This window comes from Suillus subalutaceus (genome assembly GCF_016647625.1).
Source record: "Suillus subalutaceus strain FC151 chromosome Unknown DFJ58scaffold_214, whole genome shotgun sequence".
NCBI lineage: Eukaryota > Fungi > Basidiomycota > Agaricomycetes > Boletales > Suillaceae > Suillus > Suillus subalutaceus.
Genome location: NW_024540463.1, coordinates 45434 through 67617, shown reverse-complemented (window position 1 = coordinate 67617; position 22184 = coordinate 45434). Strand labels below are relative to the sequence as shown.

The 22184-nt window shown below is 45.9% G+C and overlaps 6 protein-coding genes and 1 non-coding gene across 7 annotated transcripts; 4 read left to right on the top strand and 3 right to left on the bottom strand.

The window, feature by feature from the left end:
* Positions 1–6816: 6816 nt before the first annotated feature.
* Positions 6817–8249, top strand: DFJ58DRAFT_847341 (uncharacterized protein; the record flags this gene model as incomplete). The annotated part of the gene is made up of 7 exons (XM_041393445.1): positions 6817–6867; positions 6947–6950; positions 7001–7109; positions 7299–7589; positions 7777–7864; positions 8034–8078; positions 8190–8249. 7 exons carry the CDS (start codon positions 6817–6819, stop codon positions 8247–8249), a joined length of 648 nt encoding a protein of 215 aa, XP_041236581.1.
* Positions 8250–9449: 1200 nt separating this feature from the next.
* DFJ58DRAFT_t145 lies at positions 9450–9552 on the bottom strand. Its single transcript has one exon. It is a non-coding gene; the product is annotated as a tRNA-Met (tRNA).
* A 159-nt stretch (positions 9553–9711) lies between these two features.
* On the top strand, positions 9712–10376 carry DFJ58DRAFT_735452 (cytidine deaminase-like protein; the record flags this gene model as incomplete). The annotated part of the gene is made up of 4 exons (XM_041386637.1): positions 9712–9963; positions 10024–10037; positions 10100–10280; positions 10344–10376. 4 exons carry the CDS (start codon positions 9712–9714, stop codon positions 10374–10376), a joined length of 480 nt encoding a protein of 159 aa, XP_041236580.1.
* On the bottom strand, positions 10259–12644 carry DFJ58DRAFT_820312 (Hsp70 protein-domain-containing protein). The gene is made up of 4 exons (XM_041391958.1): positions 12385–12644; positions 12243–12323; positions 12105–12187; positions 10259–12051 (listed from the first exon to the last, which is right to left on the bottom strand). The coding sequence occupies exons 1-4, from the start codon at positions 12505–12507 to the stop codon at positions 10458–10460; spliced, it is 1881 nt and encodes a 626-aa protein (XP_041236579.1). The 5' UTR covers positions 12508–12644; the 3' UTR covers positions 10259–10457.
* An 834-nt stretch (positions 12645–13478) lies between these two features.
* On the top strand, positions 13479–14327 carry DFJ58DRAFT_750024 (uncharacterized protein; the record flags this gene model as incomplete). The annotated part of the gene is made up of 2 exons (XM_041387710.1): positions 13479–13935; positions 13994–14327. The coding sequence occupies exons 1-2, from the start codon at positions 13766–13768 to the stop codon at positions 14325–14327; spliced, it is 504 nt and encodes a 167-aa protein (XP_041236578.1). The 5' UTR covers positions 13479–13765.
* Positions 14328–16771: 2444 nt separating this feature from the next.
* DFJ58DRAFT_199479 (kinase-like domain-containing protein) lies at positions 16772–18531 on the bottom strand. The gene is made up of 7 exons (XM_041379195.1): positions 18122–18531; positions 18025–18066; positions 17791–17976; positions 17701–17731; positions 17572–17642; positions 17304–17522; positions 16772–17256 (listed from the first exon to the last, which is right to left on the bottom strand). Exons 1-7 carry the CDS (start codon positions 18335–18337, stop codon positions 16819–16821), a joined length of 1203 nt encoding a protein of 400 aa, XP_041236577.1. The 5' UTR covers positions 18338–18531; the 3' UTR covers positions 16772–16818.
* Positions 18532–20097: 1566 nt separating this feature from the next.
* On the top strand, positions 20098–22165 carry DFJ58DRAFT_820296 (acyl-CoA N-acyltransferase). Its single transcript, XM_041391957.1, has 7 exons — positions 20098–20140; positions 20201–21218; positions 21253–21420; positions 21455–21487; positions 21534–21633; positions 21689–21825; positions 21878–22165. The coding sequence occupies exons 2-7, from the start codon at positions 20541–20543 to the stop codon at positions 21953–21955; spliced, it is 1194 nt and encodes a 397-aa protein (XP_041236576.1). The 5' UTR covers positions 20098–20140; positions 20201–20540; the 3' UTR covers positions 21956–22165.
* Positions 22166–22184: the final 19 nt, after the last annotated feature.

Here is a 22184-nt window from a genome sequence, read left to right as displayed (position 1 = left end):
GCGATGCAGAAGAAGGTGAATGATACTAGTCGCAGTCGGGTCAATTGGTGGGATACCACCTGACTTGGCTTCTTTGTTGCGCTTCCTTGTCTATTCCTCCTGTCGCTATTTGTGCACAACTTAATCCCTAAACCATGTCAATGTGCGTGGTGCGCTGCCTATGCGTTCAAAGAGAAAATGTATGGTAATTGATCTTTCGCATGAAATAGTCCAATCCTTTGTAATGTCTGTGTTGCAATATAAAGTCTATGCGCGGATGGCCGCAACATATGTGAGTCCTTTGAGAGCAGAAGAATGAAACTGAGACACCAGACTAAACCCGGGTGGAACTGAGACTATCGTACTAAGAGCGGTATTGTTTTTGTGTTTTTGTTTTTATGAGAGAAAGCAGATGTCGGGAATGGGTCTATTGGCGGTGTTTGAGGAGTGCTGGCGGTTCATGCATCGAAGTCGAAATCGAGCACTTCGTCGGGTGGTTCTTCTATGTCTTCACTTGCTAGAGTATTCAGTGCTTCATTGTCTAGACCTGTGATGCTAGTAACTGAGACTTTAGTTTCGCTGCACAGAAGATAAGGGAGTAGGCAGAATGCTGCATAGTGCAGTCGGGACACAGAACCATCTAGTTCCACAAGGATGTATGACCCGCCCTTAGTGCAGTGGATGACTATCATAGGACCTAGATCGTGGCTTCATCTTGTGACTTAGCTTGTACTCAACCTTAGAGTTGTGGACTAGAACGAGTGCGCCAGGCGCGAAGTCGTAATCTATGATCGAGCGAACGATAGCGCTGCTCAAGTTGCAGATAGACTATAGCGTGCCTTGAGTACTTTCTCCTTGATATTGTTGAGGTCTTCTTGTCACGTCTGCAGTTGTCGGGGCTCTCCATGCGACTAGATCCATCGTTGAAAAGGTGTCTTGGTCAGGTATCACTACTAGAAATGTTCCTTCAGCCAAGGTCCAAACGGGAAAGATAGGCCTCGACGCCATGAACCATGAAATAAGGCGTAATTCCTGTCGCTTGATGAACAGTGATTTGTTCTGCCCAAAGTACTGATGAGCGCGGACTGATACCAGTGCGCCTCATCCCCATCGCAACTTTTCATGATGGCCGTCCCGGACATCATAGTGATGTCGCTCAACAATACCATTAGCTTGAGAGTTGTACGCTGAGACATGGCTCGGGTGAAATTCCATAGCGGGCTGCAAGTTCATCAGCTGCTGCAACGGAACGCAGGGTCCAATGTCGGTAATGATTTTGGTAGAGGTCCCCATCTGCAAAGAAGTTCCTCGAATAAGAATGCGACAAGGGTTTGGTATTCTCCTTGCGTAACATGCGCCATTCTGGATATCCTGTTAGCGCGCAACGTGCAATGGACTAGTCGGTCGAATCCGCCTGCTTTAGGCATCATCATACAATCAATATGCACGCTCCTGAAAATACCGCCTGGGATCGGGACAGGTCGGAGGAATGTGCAACTTGCAACTTTGCCTGACTTGGCATTCATGCATGTCCTATTGTACTATTTGATGTCATCAATAATCATAGGCCGCCAGAAGCGTAAGAGAAGTCGGGCTCGAATTGAATACTCCCTTATGTCCAAGGTCGTCATGTGCTTCCTTTAAGATGCAAAAATGTTGCGATTCGAGAACTACTAGCTGGTGCTTTCCTTGAGAGTTGTGTCTCCACAATTTCTTGTCGAGGATGAAGTACCGTGCAGCGGATGAGACAAATGACTTGTAGTCGTCATCCGATAGGTCTGTGGGTCGCTTGCGGGTCTCTAAAAAGCATTGGATCTCGATTAATCTGGCGTCAAGCGCTTGTGCATTTTCTGAGCAGGGTATGGTTAGACTTGCGGAATCGGGTTCTAGGGTGTTTAGGTATGCAATGAGGGCAGGTAAACAGGTCAGCGGGTAAGGTACGGGTGCGGCGTATGGGTATCACATGATATCAGCTCCTGCACCTGTGATAGCACAACTACGATCATTCAGAATTTCGATGCCAAAAGAATATGAGCAGTCAAGCCAATCCTTGTGATCATCATCCTCGTCAGGATCTTCCTCAGTGGGTGGTCTCCTTGAGAGTCTGTCTGCTCCAGTATGCTTGGTAGCGGGTACGTGAACAAGCGCGAAAGAAAATAACAATATACCTGTGATCCACTGATTGATGGTCGCATTAGGCTGAAGGTCAGGGTTATTGATCATTCCTTTAATATACTTCGCATCGACCTCAACCGTAAGGTTGGCGACACTGAAGATAAAACGTGAACTGCGCGAAGCGCACGAAATAGGCCATAAAGCTCAAGTTTCGCTTGAGAGTAGTGACTTTCGACTTCCGTGAGGGATATGGATCCGAAGCGGTTTGGATAGCGCTTGCCATCTTCCCTGACTTGAAGGAGGATAAACCCTACAGCGATGCAAGAGGTGTCAACAGCAAGGATAACTTCGCGACCGCACTCATAATCAAGTGGAAGGAGTGCGGGAGATTCTAATATTGAGTCCTTCAGAGTCTGCATAGCTACCTGTTGGTCTTCACCCCATTCGAAGGGTACGTCTTTGCGGGTAAGATTGGTAAGGGGTTCCACGATCTTGGAGAAGTCCTGAATGAAGATGCGTAAGACTCCGCAAGTACCTAGAAAGCCCCGCACTTGCGTGACGGTATGACATTCCGGCCAATCGCAGATCTTTTGCACTTTGGAATCTTCCGGCACTCGCCCTTCGAAGGTACACTTGTGTCCGACTATGACAGCGGTAGGAGTGGCTAGAACAAACTTAGTAGTGGATATGGTTACACCAACATTCTCAAGTCGCTGGAGTATGCAGTTGATGACCACACAATGCTCCCATATGAAGCGACATATGCCCTGGTTTAGCGCTATGGTTTCGTATGAGCCGTCAGCTCTTTGATACCGCGTTTTAACCAACTTGACAGGTACATCATCAATAAATGGCGATGTGAACTCTGGAATTTTGTCCTGCAGAATGAAAGCGGTATCACCTTGGTATACTTGTACCGCGTTAGCATGACCTTGCAGAAGTGTTGTCAACCGATGCGGGCCCAATGGCATTCCAAAGGAAGTGAGGTCACGTGATTCCTCATGTAGCGCGCACTGGTCGTAACCTGAATATAAGTCCATCATACCATATACCGCATACCCGGCAAAGGATTCAGCTAACTGTTCGACAAAAGGAGGGAGGGTTGAGTCTCGGATAGTTACTGCTGACACGCACGAAACCTGTTTCGTACATGGTCATGGCAAATTTATGATACATGCAATTCCTTACTACAGTCTATGCACTTCCCCTGAATTTTCTATACCTTACTTCAATTTACTCTGGACATTTCTGAGCATGTATCACCAAGATACGACTTAGCGGTTCAAATTAAATACTTAATGTACCCTTTACCCTTTCTATAATTCTTTATTTTATTTACCCCTATGCCAAAACATATGTATATACACATTCTATGCACACTTTATCTACATCTATGTACTCAAGGCAGTGATGCCAACCAAACAAGATATACAACAAATAGCTTGGAATGGATTGGTAATCAATGCACAGCAATAAGGCAGTGCTAGAAGGACCTGAACACAGCCTTTGCTGAGTATTCTAGAACATTCTATGAGTATTTTACCAATCATTCTATGACATTCCATAACATTCCATGACATTCTATAACATTCTATAACATTCTATAGTTTCTTTCTCAATAATTCTGACACATTCTGGAATATTCTATAGTACATTAGTAATCAGTAGCACAGCCACTAGTCTAGTAGTATATAAGGGGCTCATTTTCCCCTCTTGTGAAGTAATCAATTTGATTCCCAAGTATTAACAGAGTGAAGCACAGTTAGGGGAACGTAGGGGAACATTCTTTCCACCCCTTAGATTCTTTGTCCCCATTATTTGAGTGAACATTCAAGTGAATATCAGGAGAAATATTAGCTTATTTAGCTCCATTGTTTTGACATTATACTTCACATTCTTCAGAAGTATCTGGCCACATTCTTGAGCCACATTTGATTACATAATCTTCAATTAGCACATTCTTAAAGCACATTCTTCAGAAGTATTTGGCCACATTCTTGAGCCATCTTTGATTCTATCATCTTCAATCATTCTAGTTCTCTTTTAGATACAGGAAAAGTTCTGTGGGGAGAATTTCATGTATTATTCATCAATTAGGGTAGACACAAATAAGACCTACAATCTGTCAACGAATATTAAGAGCTTGGCCACTTAAGACTACATCAAGAAGGTGTACTCTACTCTGGACTGCGTCATTACTCATTGTGAGATTCTGAGCAGCAGAGAGTTGGTTTCGAGGCCACGTATTGGAACGATCCTGCTAGTGAATTTGTTCTCCATTGCTGAAGTATAAGTAAAGAATATCCAAGAGGGATATAGTATAGTTCTAGTTCATTGCATACAGCTGCAACACATTATTCTAAAGGTTATAGCACTATCTTGTGCTACTATTGGTTTCTATCGTTATTAGTTTCTATCGTTTCTTTGCCCCTTTTACATCACTAGTGTTCGCTTGAAAAGTTCAACACACCTCGTCCCCCATGAACAACTACGTTATCAACTGTTGGTAATTGTCTGAACCATTGACTGTGGAGGATTGTGAAATTTGGAGAGTTTTCTTGCCTTTCACATCCTAGTAAGACACCGGATGCTAGGGAAATTGGTGGCAAGCTGGTAGACAAGTGTCGCAAAAAATATCCAGTCATGCAACGTTTCGTGTGCTTGCACGAGAAAAAGAGCATTCCTGCTAGCTGCTTTTTGACATTCATCTCTTCTATCACTTTAGACTTCTCATCCTCTCAGCTACTGTGAACGCAACAGCAGACTTTCCAACGCCAGCCATGCCATGCAGCCAAACGAGCTGATTCTTCTGTGTTGACCAGGAATCCATGGATGTATTCGAGGAGATCCTACCCGGGTCCTTTGCAGACATTTTGGGTGGGGCTGACATTCAGGGGAGTTATATTGAGCACCCTTGACAGTGACCTCGGACAGCTTCACCCAAATTCCTTGAAGGACTGTCAAAGAGGTCAGAGAGCATGCGAGAGATAATAAATGGAAGTACTGACAATGATCATCACTCATTGATGAACATTATGTAGCTGCGTCAGGGTATCCTCCACTACGGCAAAATTTGGCAGTCTTGAACAGATTATTGGAGGGTCAACATGATCTGCACAGGGAGGACGGATGCAGAGGTGCTGATGATGGAACGGGAGTGCCAAAGGTGGAATTCAAATTTGAGGACGCAGTGGGCTGCATATGATCAGATAAGGGAATAGAACGGAGGAAGTAGCCAAAAAAGTTAGTACTTAACTTCAAAAAGGCTAAAAGCAGCCTGACCAACCGAAAGTGCAAATCCCCAAGGTCAGTCTGACATTGAGACAAATGATGTCGAAGTCAAAATTTAGAAGGGTTCGGAACCTGACTAGGCACTTGTTAAGGTACTCAGCCAGTATATGTCTAATGCTCTGCCTATGCTGCTATACTTGCAACAAAGATGCAAGAATGTTCGACCTGAGGGAAAAGCTACTAAAGACAGCTCAAGATCGAAAGACCTGAAAGAGCGCTAAAGCACAGGAATAGCGCGTCGCAAGATAGAGCGCTAATGCACAGGAAAGAGTGGAAGTCAAGAAAGCGGACACTGAGTCAAAGGAGGGTAATGGATAGCGAGTGAGATCAAAGGTATTGATTGCAAGGATAAGGGAAAGTCAAATAGGGGCCATAGAGCACAACTAAGGGTGACTACTTCTAAGTAAAACCTAAGGGAAGGAAATACAGTCAAAGGGAAGTAATGTCGAAGTAGTCACCATAGGCTTCTTATACTAGTAAACTATACCATCTCGGACTTGGAAGGGATAGGATATACATGTAATAAGACTGTAGCACTTGTTACAAACTTGAGGCAAGGCAAATTACATACCAATGAGGTAGGATGGACAATGGATGGATTCTGATGTTTCGGGTGGATCCTAGAGTGTGAGAACAGCGCGCTGGATGAGCGCTAAGCGCAGGAACAAGTGCTAGATAGAGTGGACATGCACTAATGCTTCTATAGGCACATTGCTGGTAGTTCTGATAGCACTATAAGTGCAGGAATAGCGTCGGATAAGTCGCGGGAGCATGAATAGTGCTGTGGGAATGTGTGCGCATAGTGCGGGAAAGTGCAGAATAGTGTCAGACAAGGGTTATGGCTGAGACAAGTGAAGACTGCTGATAGGGGAGTAGTGAATAATATGAGGGATAACTTTGGTCCACCTATTGAAGGCTTATGCAGGTATACATGCCTAGCGCCAATATGATTGTCACACTGCACAAACAGGTGAATACCCTAGGACCTCTGGCAATATCTGAACTAGACACCCATCAAGATTTGAGCTTGCATACACCCTCACACCCATGCGCTTCACTGATGATGTCCCAGGCCTATTCACAGATGGTGTAGTGTGGGTAAGCAACAATTAAATAATCTATGTATCAATTTGTTGTTGATTGAAATCATAAGGCCATAGGTGATAATTCAACAATAAAAAAGACACAGAGGTGATGCTTCCCTCTCCCTCATCTTGTGCCACCGAGGGGAGTCCCCTGTACCCCATCCACTAGTGGCTCAATCTCCAAGTCGCAGCCAGCGCCTCCACCCACATCATCTGCACCAATTCTGCAGCCTGCACCTGCACCATCTATGAGCACAGCAGCAGCATCATCGTCAACAAATGTTCCCCCATCTAACCCTCCTATCAATCCTGATCTGCTGTACAACTCGAAGAATGTGGTCCTTCAATGAATAGTCCAGGTTGCGAAGGAAATGGTGAAGAGAAAGGTAGTGAACGAGTGCGTGTTGGCATCTAACGAGAAGAGGATGGAGTTCATGTGGCAAGGTCTAAATGATGCTACATCAGCAATCTTCTAGCAAGGTATGTATTTTCATTTGATACATTGAAGGACTTATTGGTATCATTTACAGAAATTGCACTGGTGTGGGTCTCCACAAACCTCTCTGTGATGTACAAGACTGTGTCTGAACTGGTGACGGAAATACTTAGCGCATTCGGAGCAACAGCACATGGGTTGGTGTAAGTAATGTACAACTTGCGCCCATCAGTCTTCTCAGATGCTTCAGAAATTCAGCACAAAATAGACGAGGTAGTGTGCCTCACAAAGCCAGATATGTGGCTTTTCCTTTATGGATCAGTCCACAAGGTAATGAGTTTAGCTGTTTGCACTTTTGTAAATCTGACAGATTGCAATTAGCTGCCTGACAGGCAAGATATCAGCTATGCATTTGAACATGAAGCAATAGTTGATATTGTTCTCGACTCGATCTTTCTGTTGGGCTATGGACAATATGTTAATGAGCCAGAGTGCCTCGACAATCTTGTGCCTGCAGGAGCCACTGCCATTCTTTGTCGTCTACAGGAATTCATCAAAGGGAGTCACCAATCCATAAACTTCTCAACAGCAGCCTATGGCACTTCATACACTGCATTTCCTCCTTTGTTGGCAATGATCAAAGCGACACCGCACCTGTTAACTAGATGGGAGATGTTCCGCGAGTTAGTGCTCAGAAGAGGTTGCTCAATTGCAGAGGCTCAGGCTTTATGCAGGGCAGGTCATGAATAATCTGTAGAGCTTATCATATCACAATGTACTATCTACACAATTGATAAACACAATATATGCATCTCTGTAGTACAAAATTGACCGCCATGCAACATAACAGCATAATATTTCCACTTTCAGCAAGTACAAGAGAAAACCCTGGCCTATACCTAAACTGTCACTCAAAAAGCAGCATTTTGAGTGTTTCAACACTCAGATGCACTACAGTGTAAGTCACTCAAAAGCAGCAACTACCGACATCAAAACTTGTAATTCTATCTACACCTTCATAAAAACCTCTTTCATCTTGAAAACATCACAAATATGCTATGTTAGAGTAGTATAGTAGGTCTATCAGAATACTTTTTCAAAAACTCAAGTTTCAAAATTTTCATCAGCCAAAAGTGAACTTTGAGCGGAGCTTGTCGGAGTTTCCTATTTTGGTAAGCAGCATCTGACAGCCGACTCCGTGATTACTCGACAAGAACGCCCAAACTCATCATCAATGTAGGACTGCAATGATGTAATTTGTATTTCTTAACAGCAAAATTCAGCTTGACGTGCATCAAGACCTTTCATGGGACACTGTGAGAAAGAACTATGAAGCTGGTTGAATTACACACCTGTAAGCATCCATATATTGCCAAGATTTTCGATAAAGGCATGTATTGTCTTGATCGGGGCATGCATCAAGCTCTGGTGAAATGTGCTTCGCAGTGAGGAATGTCCACTGTCCCTTCAGCTGCCGAACATGCCCAGTGACTGAGAGTGGAAGGTATTTGAGTCAGACATTGTCGCTCACAACGATGCTAGTTATCACATGACCCATTAGCTTAGTATAAATAAAATTCAACCCAATTAAAGTTAGACTTGGAGTCTGCTTCATTTTCAGCATCTGAGATGGGAACATAGCCTGGGTCCAGAAAGACTTCCAAAAACATCCTCTATCAGCCCATTGTCAAAGCACCTCAATGATGAAACATACTGCTGCATTGGTTGCTTCTATCTGTTGGTAGGAGGCATTTGACAGCAAAAGTGAACAATTACATAATCAGGCGAAATTTCGGAAATTTAGATTTACACTCCTTTTGTCTATGTTTCCTATCAAAATTTTAATCTGAGCACATATGGATCATAATTGCAGCCTAGGGAGAGTTGCCGTCCCTTGGTGACTTACACTGTAGAATGAACACTTAACTTATGTGCATTACGGACACTTACGAACACTTACGACTTCAGTAGCGCACTCATGCGATTGGTGGAGATGGGCCCTTCGCTGTTATTATTGTATTTCACCATTCTAAACTTATGAGAGATGGAGAACCGAGAATTTTGATCAATGATAATCATCTTTTGCATCTCGCTGAAGATAACATGGGCTTGATTTGATCTCTAAAATAATATAGATAAAACAGACCACATGGTGCAATTGAGCCACAATGAAAACAAAAAAATGTAACTGATGCAAGTCTGAGCACATGCGTGATACACCTCCTTGTCCAAGAAATTATTCAGATAATTTTTTGTTTTGTTGTTTTTTTAATCATAGTTTATTGTCCGGTAGGGTGGGGCCCTATGCTGGACAGTACCTACTCAACATAGTCATACAATACACGGAGTGATAATCTGGATCCAGGAAAACATGAGAATATCTGGAGGAAACCTGAAATTGTGTGAAATTATCCAAAAGTAATAAATAGTTCACAAGTTTGTGCTGTGTAGAGGGAACTTGATTATAGTGCAACATCGGAATTGACATGGGATCTTCACAAAAACATTGATCAAATAACATTGATCAAATAGAACCAAAAAGCTGCCCTGAGCAAGGTTCGAACTTGCGACCTCAGGATTGCCCGAAACTACTCGGTCATATTTAACATATGAGACCTGCGCTCTAACCAACTGAGCCATCAGGGCTGTCCAATTTTGGAGTAATTGACATATATTACCTTTTGTGCTCGCAAAAGTATATCGGGCCGAAATTAACCCCTGACTCGAGGTCCCATGACCTACCAGCGAATCATCCTGTCAGGACGTGGGACACGGAACACAAACAGCTTGCTCCAAGACCACTCAATGGACGGCATAGACAAACTCGGACTTTCCACAGCTTTAGCAAAGGCACGTAAGAGTTACCAAGAAGGAGGAATCCCGATTGGCGCTGCCCTTGTGTATCACGGGTCTTCAACGGATCCAAAAGATGCAGTTGTTTTGGGATGCTCGCACAATTCACGCATTCAGAAGTCATCGGCTACGTTGCACGGGGAGATAGCTGCCTTGGAGGATGCAGGAAGACTCAAGGCACAAGTGTATAGAGAATCCACGATGGTGAGGCTCGCGATGTGAATGGGTTCGGACAGTAGATCTGATATTTGGTGGTGAACGAAGTACACAACCTTAAGGTGGGAGTGATCGTCATCGGTTGCTAGCTCCATCAAATACTCATGACTCACCGCATGGATAGTCCTTGTATTATGTGCACAGGCGCAGTTCTACTTTACAAGATTCCACGTGTCGTCATCGGAGAGAATGAGAACTGGGTGGGAGGTGAAGAGCTGCTGAAAAGCCAAGGTGTCGAGGTCATAGTGGTTGATAATGCAGAATGCAAGGAGCTCATGAAAAAATTCATTGTCGAAAAACCGGAGGTGCGTTGTCATGGTGTTCTATTACGGATGACATGTTTGCGATAATTGATGATCTATGTGTAGGAATGGAACGAGGATATCGGTGAGATCCAGTAGAGAAATCTGTCTACACCTGCCTGGTGAAATGTGTACGTCCATATCACAATGTGCCTTGGCGCAGCAATATCACAAGATACATTATGAAGATCCAACTGTCACCGTCACAGCTTCTCCCATTCCATTCTTCGTCGCCTCCCTTATGCTGAGATCTACTGCACCATTGCTGCTAATGATTGCCTGCACTTGCACCTTCGTCCTGCCCTTGGAAGTGTTGGAAGGCGAAAGTGATAATGAAGCCAAGAATGCTTCTTTTGAGATCGTCTTCTCCTTTACCTCCTCTAACTCTTCTTCCTCCTCGTCCTGGGACTCGTCTTCTTCGTCTTCGAATTTTTGGGGCTTGACATGATCGATCCTAACACCTTCGCTAACTTCCCAGAGCTCGAAGCCAACTCGATCTTCAGACCCACTGACATTCACCTCCACAGTGACAGTGCGCCTGCATGGCAGAGGCGTCTCCTTCAAAATGAGAGGAACCCACACGCCACCCAAGCCGCCCTCTTCTGCAGACACCTGAGGAACCAGAAGGCCGATAGTACGGCTCGTAGCGCTGACACTGCTAGTTCCATTGCCCTTGATGAATGCCTGGCGAACCTCTTCGATTTCTCCAGCGAGGCCGACAAGCAGTTGTGCTTGGAGGGCACAGCCGCGTGCCAGCATAGTGGTTGGGTCACCGGTGCCACCGCCAGCGACTGTGCCAGCCTTGAAGGGGGTAATGACGTTTTCGGCGAAACCTTCAGCTAAAGTCTCATCCAGGCCTGGCAAGCAAGCACAACCGCCGATATATACAATCTCGTCGATGTCATACAAATCCGTCCCTGCGCTCGCAGCAAGCTCCTTCACCTTTGCGTAAACCTTGTCATATACGGAGCGCACCTCCATGTCAAATCGGAGCCGGTTGATGGAACCGGTGTAGTCGAGACCGTCTTTGAGTGACTCTACGGAACACGTAGCAGCACCAGGACTCGCGCTAAGCGTGCGCTTTGTGTGCTCAACTGCGAGTCTGAGTTTGGCTTCAGCGCGCTTATCAAGAGGATCAGATGCAGGCGCGACAGTTAATGGCGTTTTGGTTTTTTTGGTGAATTCTTTTGCAAAAAATTTGATCAACTTGGAATCGATCTCATCTCCACCGACAGACGAGTCCGAGATAGTCGCGAGTGAGTACGCGAGGCCCTCGCGGATTGAAAGGACAGAGAGTTCGAGGGATGATGCGCCGAGATCGACAATGAGCTGTGTTCGGTCAGAGGGGATCTCCTCTGATCCTGCAGCAGTGCAGACGGCAACTGCACCTGCATCATCAAGCAATTGAAGGACGTGAATTCCAGCATCCTCTGCTGCTTTTATCAGCGCCTCTCTTTGGGCGTCATCGAACCATGAGGGCGTGCCGATTACGGCGCCCAGTACTTTTTTCCCAAGGAAGTCCTCAGCAGATTGCACGAGCGAACCGAGGAATATTGTGGTCACTTCGGAAACAGTCAGGATGCGCTCAACCTCGATGGGCTCTGAGCGTGGAGTAGCAAGTTGTGACGCTGCAGGTGTATTGGTAGCGGTGGTTTTAAGAGGCGAAGGTGCGGGTTGCAAGACCTTGACCTTGTAAGCTGCCGAGTCGGGTAGCGAAGGGTGTTGTATGACCGGCGCAGAGACAGACAAAACCGCCTGTGGTACTTCTGAAAACCTATCATATGGCCTCAGACTGGATACAATGATGAATATCACCAAACAACGCACTTTTTACCTAGAAGGTTACGGAATCCGGTTATAGTATTTTGAGAGTTTTTGACCAGCTGGTGTCTCGCTTGGTTTCCGATATACTGAAAAGACAAAACTTGGGTAAGTAGGGTGAAGACGAAGTAGGTTACCACATACCATCTCCTCTCCATGAAACGCGATAGCACAAGCAATCTGACGCTCTCCATCCTCATTGGCTATGCATTCAGAAATGCCTTCCTGTCCTCCGAAAAAAAATGTATATGAGATTTTATGAGATTGACAGCAGGAACAAACGCACTTTTGTCAAGACTGCGATAGATGCGTATGAGTTACCAAAGTTGATGCCAACAATAGCGGGCACTGAAGAGATCTCGATCGGAGCCTCTGCAGTTCCATTTGGGACGAGTCCGTTGGGCGCCATTTTCTATGGAGGTTCAAAGGGTATGAGGACGATCTGATCAAAAGTTCCTTTCCAGTGCACATGGGGGAAAAAAATCAGCCACGTGACTGTCAGATATTCGTCCAAATTACTAAGCAGGCCTGCACCGGGTGACCAATATCATGATCACCTTGCTTGCAAGGTCATATGGCATGCGACGAAATCTGACGGACTATGTGCCAATAATAAACATCAATAAACATCAATAAATCATTAATATTTCTGTTGTTGAACGTCATCATCGTCGATGCCAACAGATATCAAACATTCTCTTGTCTGCGTATATTCAGGCAGTATGGCAAAATGCAGCTCTGGAGGAGTTCCTAGTTACGCGCCGCGCAGATCCTATTAAGTTTATCGCTTATTACATATCAACAGTTATAGTGCAAGAAGAAGACATTGCTACTATGATACTGGCAATGATGACAATAGCAGACGTCATCGTGATGTCTCGCACCTGCCGTGTAATGCACAGAATTGGACAAGGTGTCGTGCATCGACATTTCAGATCCATCATAGCGCCGTTCGCTGACACCGCGTTTGAGCTCTTGGTATCAGCTCTTCGTCAATCTGAAAGCCTCGTCACCGGTTCCGCGGCTCGCGCGATGATGACTGGGGACATATCTCAGGACATCCGGGATCTTAACATTTTAGTCCCCTATCTCAATTTTGATGACTTGCACAACTTCTTAACGGAGACTTTAGGCTACAGGCAAATCTCAGATCATTGCCACCCAGCAATAATTCAAGTCCGCCGATGCCTAGTACTGACAAGTGTTGCGATATCAGAAACAAGTCAAGATGGGTTGAGTGCGTGTATCAGGATCAGAAGTAATACCAGCCAGTCACTACTGCGGCCAAACGTCACGGAGTTAAATTACATACGGCTTTATGTAATATCGCCCCTTTGAGTTGGAGTAGTTTGCGGACTCAGACTCAGGCCTGCCTGTCCTCGCATGCATGCGAAACTAAATTTTGTGTCCACATGTGCCATAATTGTCCGTCATCCACCCTTAGACCTGCTAGCTGCGGCCAAAGAATTCTCAAAGCAACTGTGGTCATTGTCCGATTAGGATGACAAGGACTAGGCAGTGGACTGTCCAATATCCACATCTCCATAGTGGTAGGCCACAATCCACAGTAGCTTGATCGATAGTATATATACCGTACACGAAGGAAACTGTTTGGTATCACCTCCAGCCCCAGGCAACGTCTTCCAAGAAAGCTCAAGTGCATCACTATGAAATCTCAAAGTAAAAGGTCTCAGCGTACTTCTCCCTATCAGGTCGAAAATGCTCCCAAGAGGAAATGTATGACAACTGGACAGCTTAACATACTTGACCCTTATTATGCCAAAAACGATCACCCTACGAAGGATGATATCGAATTACTGGCCAAGGCGATTGATATGTGAGTTTGGATTCCTTCACATAGTGCGATCACCCGAGCTGACCAAATGGATGCATAGTCCAGCCCAGAAAGTTAAGAACTGGTTCAATAATCGGCGCGCCAAAGAGGCTAGACTACAACGGAATCCATCGGATATGTCATCGCAATGCTCCTGGAACATGAACATTGATGATACCGATGACTTGTCCGATTCGGACGACAACGATGACGAGCACGAGTCGGGTGATGCCCAAGGTGCCCTAAACCAAGGGGGTCTGGACCAAGAAGTTCTTTATCAAGAAGCCCGCGCCTGTGTCTTGGTCATGGCCAAGATGACACCAGAGGAAGTCAATGCGGCGTTTATTCTCAACAACCTCAAGCGACGAATCATTGTTCATCCTCCCCAAAAATGACAACGTGACGTGTTTTCAAGCGTTTGACTGGCTCCTACATGGCTACTCGATCAGCGCTATATAGCCGCTATATGTTGATTACTTGCTTACCTTGTTATTGATACCCGACATAAATATGATGTACTTATATTGGCCCTAGTAGGCATCATGCACTGCAGTGAGGCAGCCCACCATCTTCTAGCACGTAAAAGATCGCAGTCCACCATAGGGTCAGCGATACAAATTATCATTTGAGAGATTCTAGCGGTCCTCCGATTGTCCGCTCCTGGTTTGTCGAAGTCTTGACTCCGGAAATGAACCAACGATTACTGACTCTGAACTTTGGAGCCCCATGGTAAAACCTCGGACTCACCGACTGCTGGCAGAACTTGAAAAGGTCCTCTGAAATTGAGTAAAGTTCTCACAAGTTGCCAGAAAACTATCCACGGTAAGAGCCACAGAAATGAGTATGATTGCAGCAGGACACACTGGTACTACGGACAATATTTAGCTGGTCACTGTAGTAGGAGCTGATAGAAGCTTAGTACTACCGCGTTCCAAGGGTATCAAATTCGGGAGGAGCACAACTAGGGTCACTCCAATCAACGAAGTCGACCAGGGCGCAGCCTTGACTGCATAGATACGTGAGGGGGGGGGGGGGGGGGGTCCAACGATATCAGAAGCGGCCAATTATAGCCTACTGTCCACAGTTGGACGTGTTCGTGGGGAGTAACCTCTTCACCTTGCTTGCAAGGTCATATGGCATGCGACGAAATCTGACGGACTATGTGCCAATAATAAACAATAATAAACATTAATAAATCATCAGTCTCCCTGCCATCATTGTCATCATCCATCCTGTCGTCGATATTATGAAGCCAGGAGATATCAAACACGATCCTTGTGTCTGCGTATATCCAGCTGTCATGGCAAAGTGAATTTATGTGCAGATCCTGCAAAGCTTACGACTCACCACACTCTCCCCGCTGCCAGATGCTCTACCTGCTAAAAGAATCCATGCAGACATGCAGAACTGAGGGTCAAAAGGACATATTTCATCGATACTTAGCGTCTGCGGAAACCAGTGCCCTATGCTGTAGCTCCACATAAGCCTCTGCAAGTCAGTTAACTGGGACATCGCTGACTCGGTCACGCATACTTTCCACAACGTCGACATTGAATGGTCCTCGTGCAGGTCCTGTAAAGACTGCCGTTCATCATACTCCGCTGCCGCCAGACCTGCTAAGAGAATCCATACAGAGGCAGAGGAGTGCAAGCACAAAGGGAAAATATAAATATAAAGAAAGCATTCAGGAAATGTCAGTACTAGTGTCATTGTATCACACTGAACGTTTATGTTTATATCATGAATATCAATATTTGTTCGAGCAAGCAAGGTCAAAATCGGCAACGCCGATCCCTAGTATCTAATCCACTTGTGGGTGTTTCTTCTTACTTATCTTTACATGTTTGTACTCATTTTTAGTTATTCTAGTCTATTTTTTCATGTCTGTGCATTTCTGCACTTGTTTTCGCTCGTTTTCGCATGCCTTTGGTTCCAGTATCGTCTCTGCACGGAAACACTGGCAGGGTCATCGGTAAGTGGTTTAGGGTCTCGATGTGCTAAAGGCCACGAGACTCGAAGTCTGAAGCTTCCTACCCCCCACTAACCCTCTCACAACCGTAAACTACCCTGCCAGTGGGTCATAGTTACTGAATGCAGCTGGCCGGTCGTCGTTTCGCGGTTGCAGTTGTGCGACAGGACCTGTACTCCCACTAGGTATATAGGCTCAGTAGTATTTCCTAAACAGAACGAGAAGGTCGGCGCAGTTTGGGTAGCGGTAGCCCCCTGACAAGAACTTTCGCAGGTCCGAAACTGCTGCCACCACTGCCATCTTAGCGCTCCTATTGTCCTAGCTAACAGACTCTTATCCTAGGAGATGGGTGACTGCAGCAGGTGCTGATAGTGTGGTCTGCCTCACGATGCTCTGCCGGACGCTCTCGCTTGGGCTTCATTTATCCAAGGCAGTCGCTATGCCTGTGAGTACTTTCCTACTTATTTTTACTCATTTCACTTTTATGTCACTGCACTTGTGACTGGTGTTCTCACTCGCTCGTCCTCATTCTTGTTACTATCTGCCCTCACTCGCTCATTCTTATTCTCATTCTTGTTTGCTCTCGCTTGCTTGTATGTATCGGTGGCGCACCCCAATGACTAGTGTTTATAAATCCGTACTTAGATATAACTTTGTAACATCGTGTTAGGTGTGGATAATTGTCATTAACTCGTGCTAAACTATAGTTCCTAGAGTTAACTAGCATTCATTTTGACAGCTTTCGAAAATGTATCTAAATAGCTCTAAGTCTGCATGGGAAGGTTTTCCTGATGTCAAGACGGTCGAGGTCATTGTGCATTAAGAACGCCGGTCAGAACACTACTATATATACAATCAAGTGGATTATGCATAACCTCAAAGACTAGAGGTTGCCGTGCATACCGGCCTGTGTCTGATCAGCCAAAGTTATGTATTACCCGGTCAAGTACAGGTGCCAGTGAGCAGATTGGTAAAACGATGCCACTTAACCAGCGTGCCAGCATTATAAGGAGAAATAAACAAAGTCTGAGTGGGGATACAACGAGAGAGACATAGTGGGGTAGTTGCCGGGAGGGCTGAGGAGAATATCCAGAAACAGGAACCAAGGCAGGGTGCTGTCCACCGTCGACGCTGCCCAGATCGTACAAAACGATCTCGCTATCAATAAACTGAAGTGCTTCTTCAGCAGAAGGGCGATTGATGGCTGTCTTTGACCAGCAGGAGGTCATAAAATTCCAGTGCTGATCAGTGATATGATCGTCTGTCGGACGAGGATGTTTTTTCTGCTCAATGATCACTTGGTACATCTGGAAGTCATGGGTCAAGTGTGACCAGGGCAAATTTCCCGTCAAAACCTGCAAGACAGCTTGGTGAGCTTCACCGGAAAGAGGGAATGACTTACTTGAAGCATGATGCTACCAAACGAGTAAATATCACTGTGAGTGGTAACCATAGAAGCTGATTCTTCCGTAGAAAAAAGTTCAAGAGCTGACCACCTCCATGCTCCTGCATGACAGTTCAGCATTGCAAGGTATGTCATGCCAGGCAATTGTGTCAAAGTTCCCGAAAGGCCAAAATCTGAAACGTATGCAGTTCTATCACCACCGACGAGGACATTGTTCTTGAAATGTATCATGAGTATAGGGGATTATATAAATGAGCGATCTTACACCAGTGAGGTCTCCATGAACGACGGGATTAAAGTACGTGTTTCCGTCTATATTGACACTAAATGTATGAACTGAGGGAGATACTTTTTATTTTTTTTTCATTTTGACCATGTACATGCGTTCACTCACGATAGTTGAGGCCAGCGGCAATATCACGAAGCTTATGGACGAAACGATGAGCTCGACTGTGCATACTGGAAGTATACTTGAAATTCTCACCAGAAGCAGACGATCATGCAGCCCAAGGATGTCGTTGTTTTCGCTGAGGAACGAAGTAAGATTGCCATTGACTATCCACGGAGCAACCAAAGCCTCAGATGGGCCGAAGCCTCGGGTGGTACCCATGAACTTCAAGATATTAGAATGTCGCAACCTCTTCCAAATCCCAAGTTCTCTCCGGAGCACCTATGAATGCTTAATGAGATCTGTTTGTTACAGGTCACAGAACATTACCTCAGCAGTGCTGAAAAATGGTCGAATTGCTTTGACGGCGACCTGCAGTTAAGTGACACATCACTAAACATAGAAGGACTGTAACACTGGCACGAACCTCTGCATCGCCATCTGGTCCGTGGTATATGCACTTGTAGATATCACCGTATGCGCCACCGGAAACCGGGTATTGGCAGCATCGAGTGATCAACTTATTTAAGTCTGGGATAATGATTGGAGGAATTGGCTGAGCGGAAGGGTGTCGTGCACCGAAGTTGGTTGCACTGAGGGAATAAATGATGCCCAGAAGACTAGAGCATGGTTGCACGTCCATCTCCTGCTGTGTGCAAACGAGGGCACTTGTAGTAGTCTGAGTGTGGTGGTCTGTCACCACAAGTTTGAGATTATTAAAGTAGTGCTCACTGCCAAATTATAAATGGACTTGACAGTCTCATGCTGTGTGGATGGGCAGTTCAAGTTTCTACATAGAATCTTTGTAAAATCACGATATTAATATATAGCGATATGCTGTGTGGCGGTACAGAAGGCTCCCAGCTGTCAACTCACGTTCCTGGCGCTACCGCCATGAAAAGATGCATGTATAGATAAGAAGAATTTCGGTCGTGGACGAGGATACACCACCCAACCATTTTGCAATTGCACTATGATCAGCTTGCACGTGAGAGGACGCACCTTCTTGCCGATCAGAGTCTTCTTTGTGATCACAGCGTGGCGTGGCTGTAAACTGTGTTGAACTTGAACGCTGTGAACATACTGGACATAGTGAAAAAGGTAAGTACCGTCGCGTCGAGGCACTGAGAATTTTATTTTAGTCGTTCGAATTTGCTTTGCGAAGCTGAGTTGCATGAAAGCACATAGTTGGCGAAGAATGAGCTCAACTCAAAACCACAGCACTTACAGCAACCCAGGACAAACTCTCATCCGAGTCTCCTTCATCTGCTGTCCCACCAGGTAACGCTGTCTATCCTGGATGTGCACGCAATTACTTGGACCATGTCGCCAGTAACACCCTGAGCTCTCCGGTTTGCCCATATGGTATAGCAGAAAAAGCACAGCTGCCAGGTTGGTCGTTTGTTGCCAAGAGCTGCATGCAAACTCGTGTAGTGGGTGGTGGTGGGCCGTGCGAGGCGACTTACAGGTTAGGTCTATCCAATCGATACGTCCTCAGACGCTCGACGCATGCTCTAGATTTTGGAGTGAGGCGTTTAAGCACTTGCGTTGGGATGTCCTGTAAGCATTTTTCAGTGTCAGGTTGCGTAGGCTTTGGTAAGTGACAGTGATTAGCAAGTGAAAATGAAGGGAATTCACATAATAAATACGCAACGGCCACCTGCACTTCGAGCCCCTTTGCCAGACAATATGTCAGTATGAAGAAAATCTCCCCTCGGTTTTGAATCGTGTGTATTTATTGTCCCGTGTGGTCGGTGACTCCTAGTAAGACATACTAGTAGCCCTATTCGAGTGCAGGGGGCTCCCACCTTTCAATGGATTTCTTTCGTGAATGGGTGGAAACGCGTAATAGTGTCGGCCCCAGGCCAACACCGACATTGTACGAAAGAAATGACTTTGGTGTGAGAGACGGCGCTGCATCGCATCGTTGGTGCGTTCGGTGAGTTCTTCTATTCAAGCACGGGACTCGCACAAGGAATTGATACCAGACAATAAAGACTGTTCGATGACGTACAGTTCAACGGCCACCTGCACTTCGCAGCCTCTTTGCTGTCCAGCAAGATGCACAGAAGGCCTGATACATCGTCCTGTTTCCTCAACCACCATCTAAATTGTAATGGCACTTGTGCCCCGACTCCCCGGCCGTGACCGCTTTGAATTGATTTTGTTTTGCCTCGTGCGATGTTGCTCAAGATATGGATCAGTTATTTGGGACCCACCATGGCCTAGACCAATAAGATAGTCAGACTGCGTTGTCCAATGTCTTCATCCCCAATTGGCACACTCATGTTCCTCGGATCTTCCCGTACCTATCCAAGGCTTTGGGACCTGTGGCCCTTGACATCGTGTGACATGTTAAAATGTCACTATTGCGCAATCCTCATTGCCACCTCCTTTAGTGGAGTGAGGTTTGACCCTGGGCCTCTTCTCAGTCTCGTCTCGCTAGGTAGGCTGTTAGTTTCTTCATTGCTTAGTCCTTTCTCACTCAATTTACTCGTTCCGATAGCGATTATTTGCGCACCCGCCCTCCCACGTGTACGATGTTGTGTTTAGAGCTGTTTGTTCTCCAAATCCATGGGGCTGGTCCTGGCTAAATCGTCCGTCCAAATTAGTTAGTAAATTTCGGACATATGCATATGTCAAGTTCGAACGCCACTTCATCAAGTGACTTCAAGCACGAATCAATGAAGTCAGGAATCGATTAATCAACGTTCGACTTTGGTCTTATCTAGGAACCACTATCTTCCTTCGTCTATAAAGGGCTGTCTAGGGGAGACTAAGTCTATCCGATCGGCCCAGTGTTTGCTTTTAGGTTTCATCTTGTAAGTCTAGCCACCGCAGTACTGATGGCTCGTGCTGTCCAACGTCTCTTAGCCATACAAAATGCACTCACAGACAATCCTGTCAGTGATGATCAGAATGTGGACGAATTCATCTTGCCAGATGGTGCGGTGATGACTGCCAAGGCAGACTCTGTTTCGCCGACAAATTTCGTTCGCATCGATGGACTGGTTGTGTGCGAGTATCATTTACTCGATCAGACCGCGCAGCTTGTCCTTTCAGCTGTCGGCACGCAGTTTGAAAATACTGCATCACATGTGCCAAACTTTCAGGTGATAGAGATCCTTCCTTCCCCAAGATTGCCACAGGCGTCTAGAAACGACATATCCGTGAAAGATATGTGGGCAACTGTGTACGCACTCTTCACACTGTACCACAATCAAGAAACCATCCCGGTCGTACTGTCTCAGACAATCAACAACAACGAAGAGCTACGCTCATATTTACTTCGATCTGGCCTCGGACGCACGGCGCATGCGCCTACAGCTCCCAAGAAGGAGATATACTTGCACAGAGCCACGTTCTGGCAGGGTGCGGGCACACAAGGATACCATACTCGCGGTTGGCTACCTCCATCGTCATTTTCGATTGCGCCCTTTCCCTACATCCAGTCATTCACCCGTACACCCACTGTCATTTCCGTGCACCCTCTTCGTCCACCAAAGCCCAAACCGGGAGAAAACGTTATTTAGGCGATTTTGCCCATCCATAGGGGAGACTCTAGAGTTCACGTACTTTGATCTCGGCAGCGGATCGGATACTTCAGCACATCTAGACTCGTTTCATCGTTGGCATAACCAAGAGCGAGTGAACAAGGCGTGGGGAGAACGCGGCTCGCTGGAGAAACACAGAGCATATATCACAGAAGTAACGAACGATCCTGCTGTTTCTGCCTGTGATAATGAGTTGGAACGGCGAGCCCATGGGGTATGCGGAGATCACGTATCTAAAGGTGAGTATCTTAGACGATGTTGAAATAGGCTAAAATGGTAGGCAAGGAAAATCATGTGGCGCCCTACGTTCATGGTGGTCCTGGAGACTGGGACAGAGGCCTCCACGTCCTTGTCGGAGAGGATAAGTTCCGTGGTGCCGAACGAAGTAAGTCATGTATCACTGCGTATAAGCCGAGTCTTACCAAAAAACAATCATGCAGCAAATATGTGGCATCGTGCTCTGATACACTACTGCTTCCTGGCGGACTCCCGCACGGAAAATGTGATGGGCGAGCCCAAAGCTGATAATGCCTCCATCATCAAAGTGGAATTTGACTCGGCCATGCATATCGCAACAGTGAGTGGGAGTATTAATTCTACTGTGACTGTCTGCTGAAGTCTAGGTCCAGATTTTTGACTTTCCTTATAAACGCTCTGCACTCGTCTGCGCTACCAGAGAGCGCTTCTTCAGGCTGGACGTGCTGTGATAATGATGCGTTTCAAGTTGCTAGTAACCAAGCACCCTGTAAATAGCATAAACTGGATCCGTCCGGCATGGGATAGTGAGTAGAGACCAGGATAGCTTGCGATACAATGTTTTTTCTGTGGAGCCAAAAAAATAGAACCGGACCAAAAGTGTCGCAATCGTAGGAGTGTCAATGACTAATGTGACAGAATTCATTATACATGATGACCACGTGACAATGTCCCAAATCG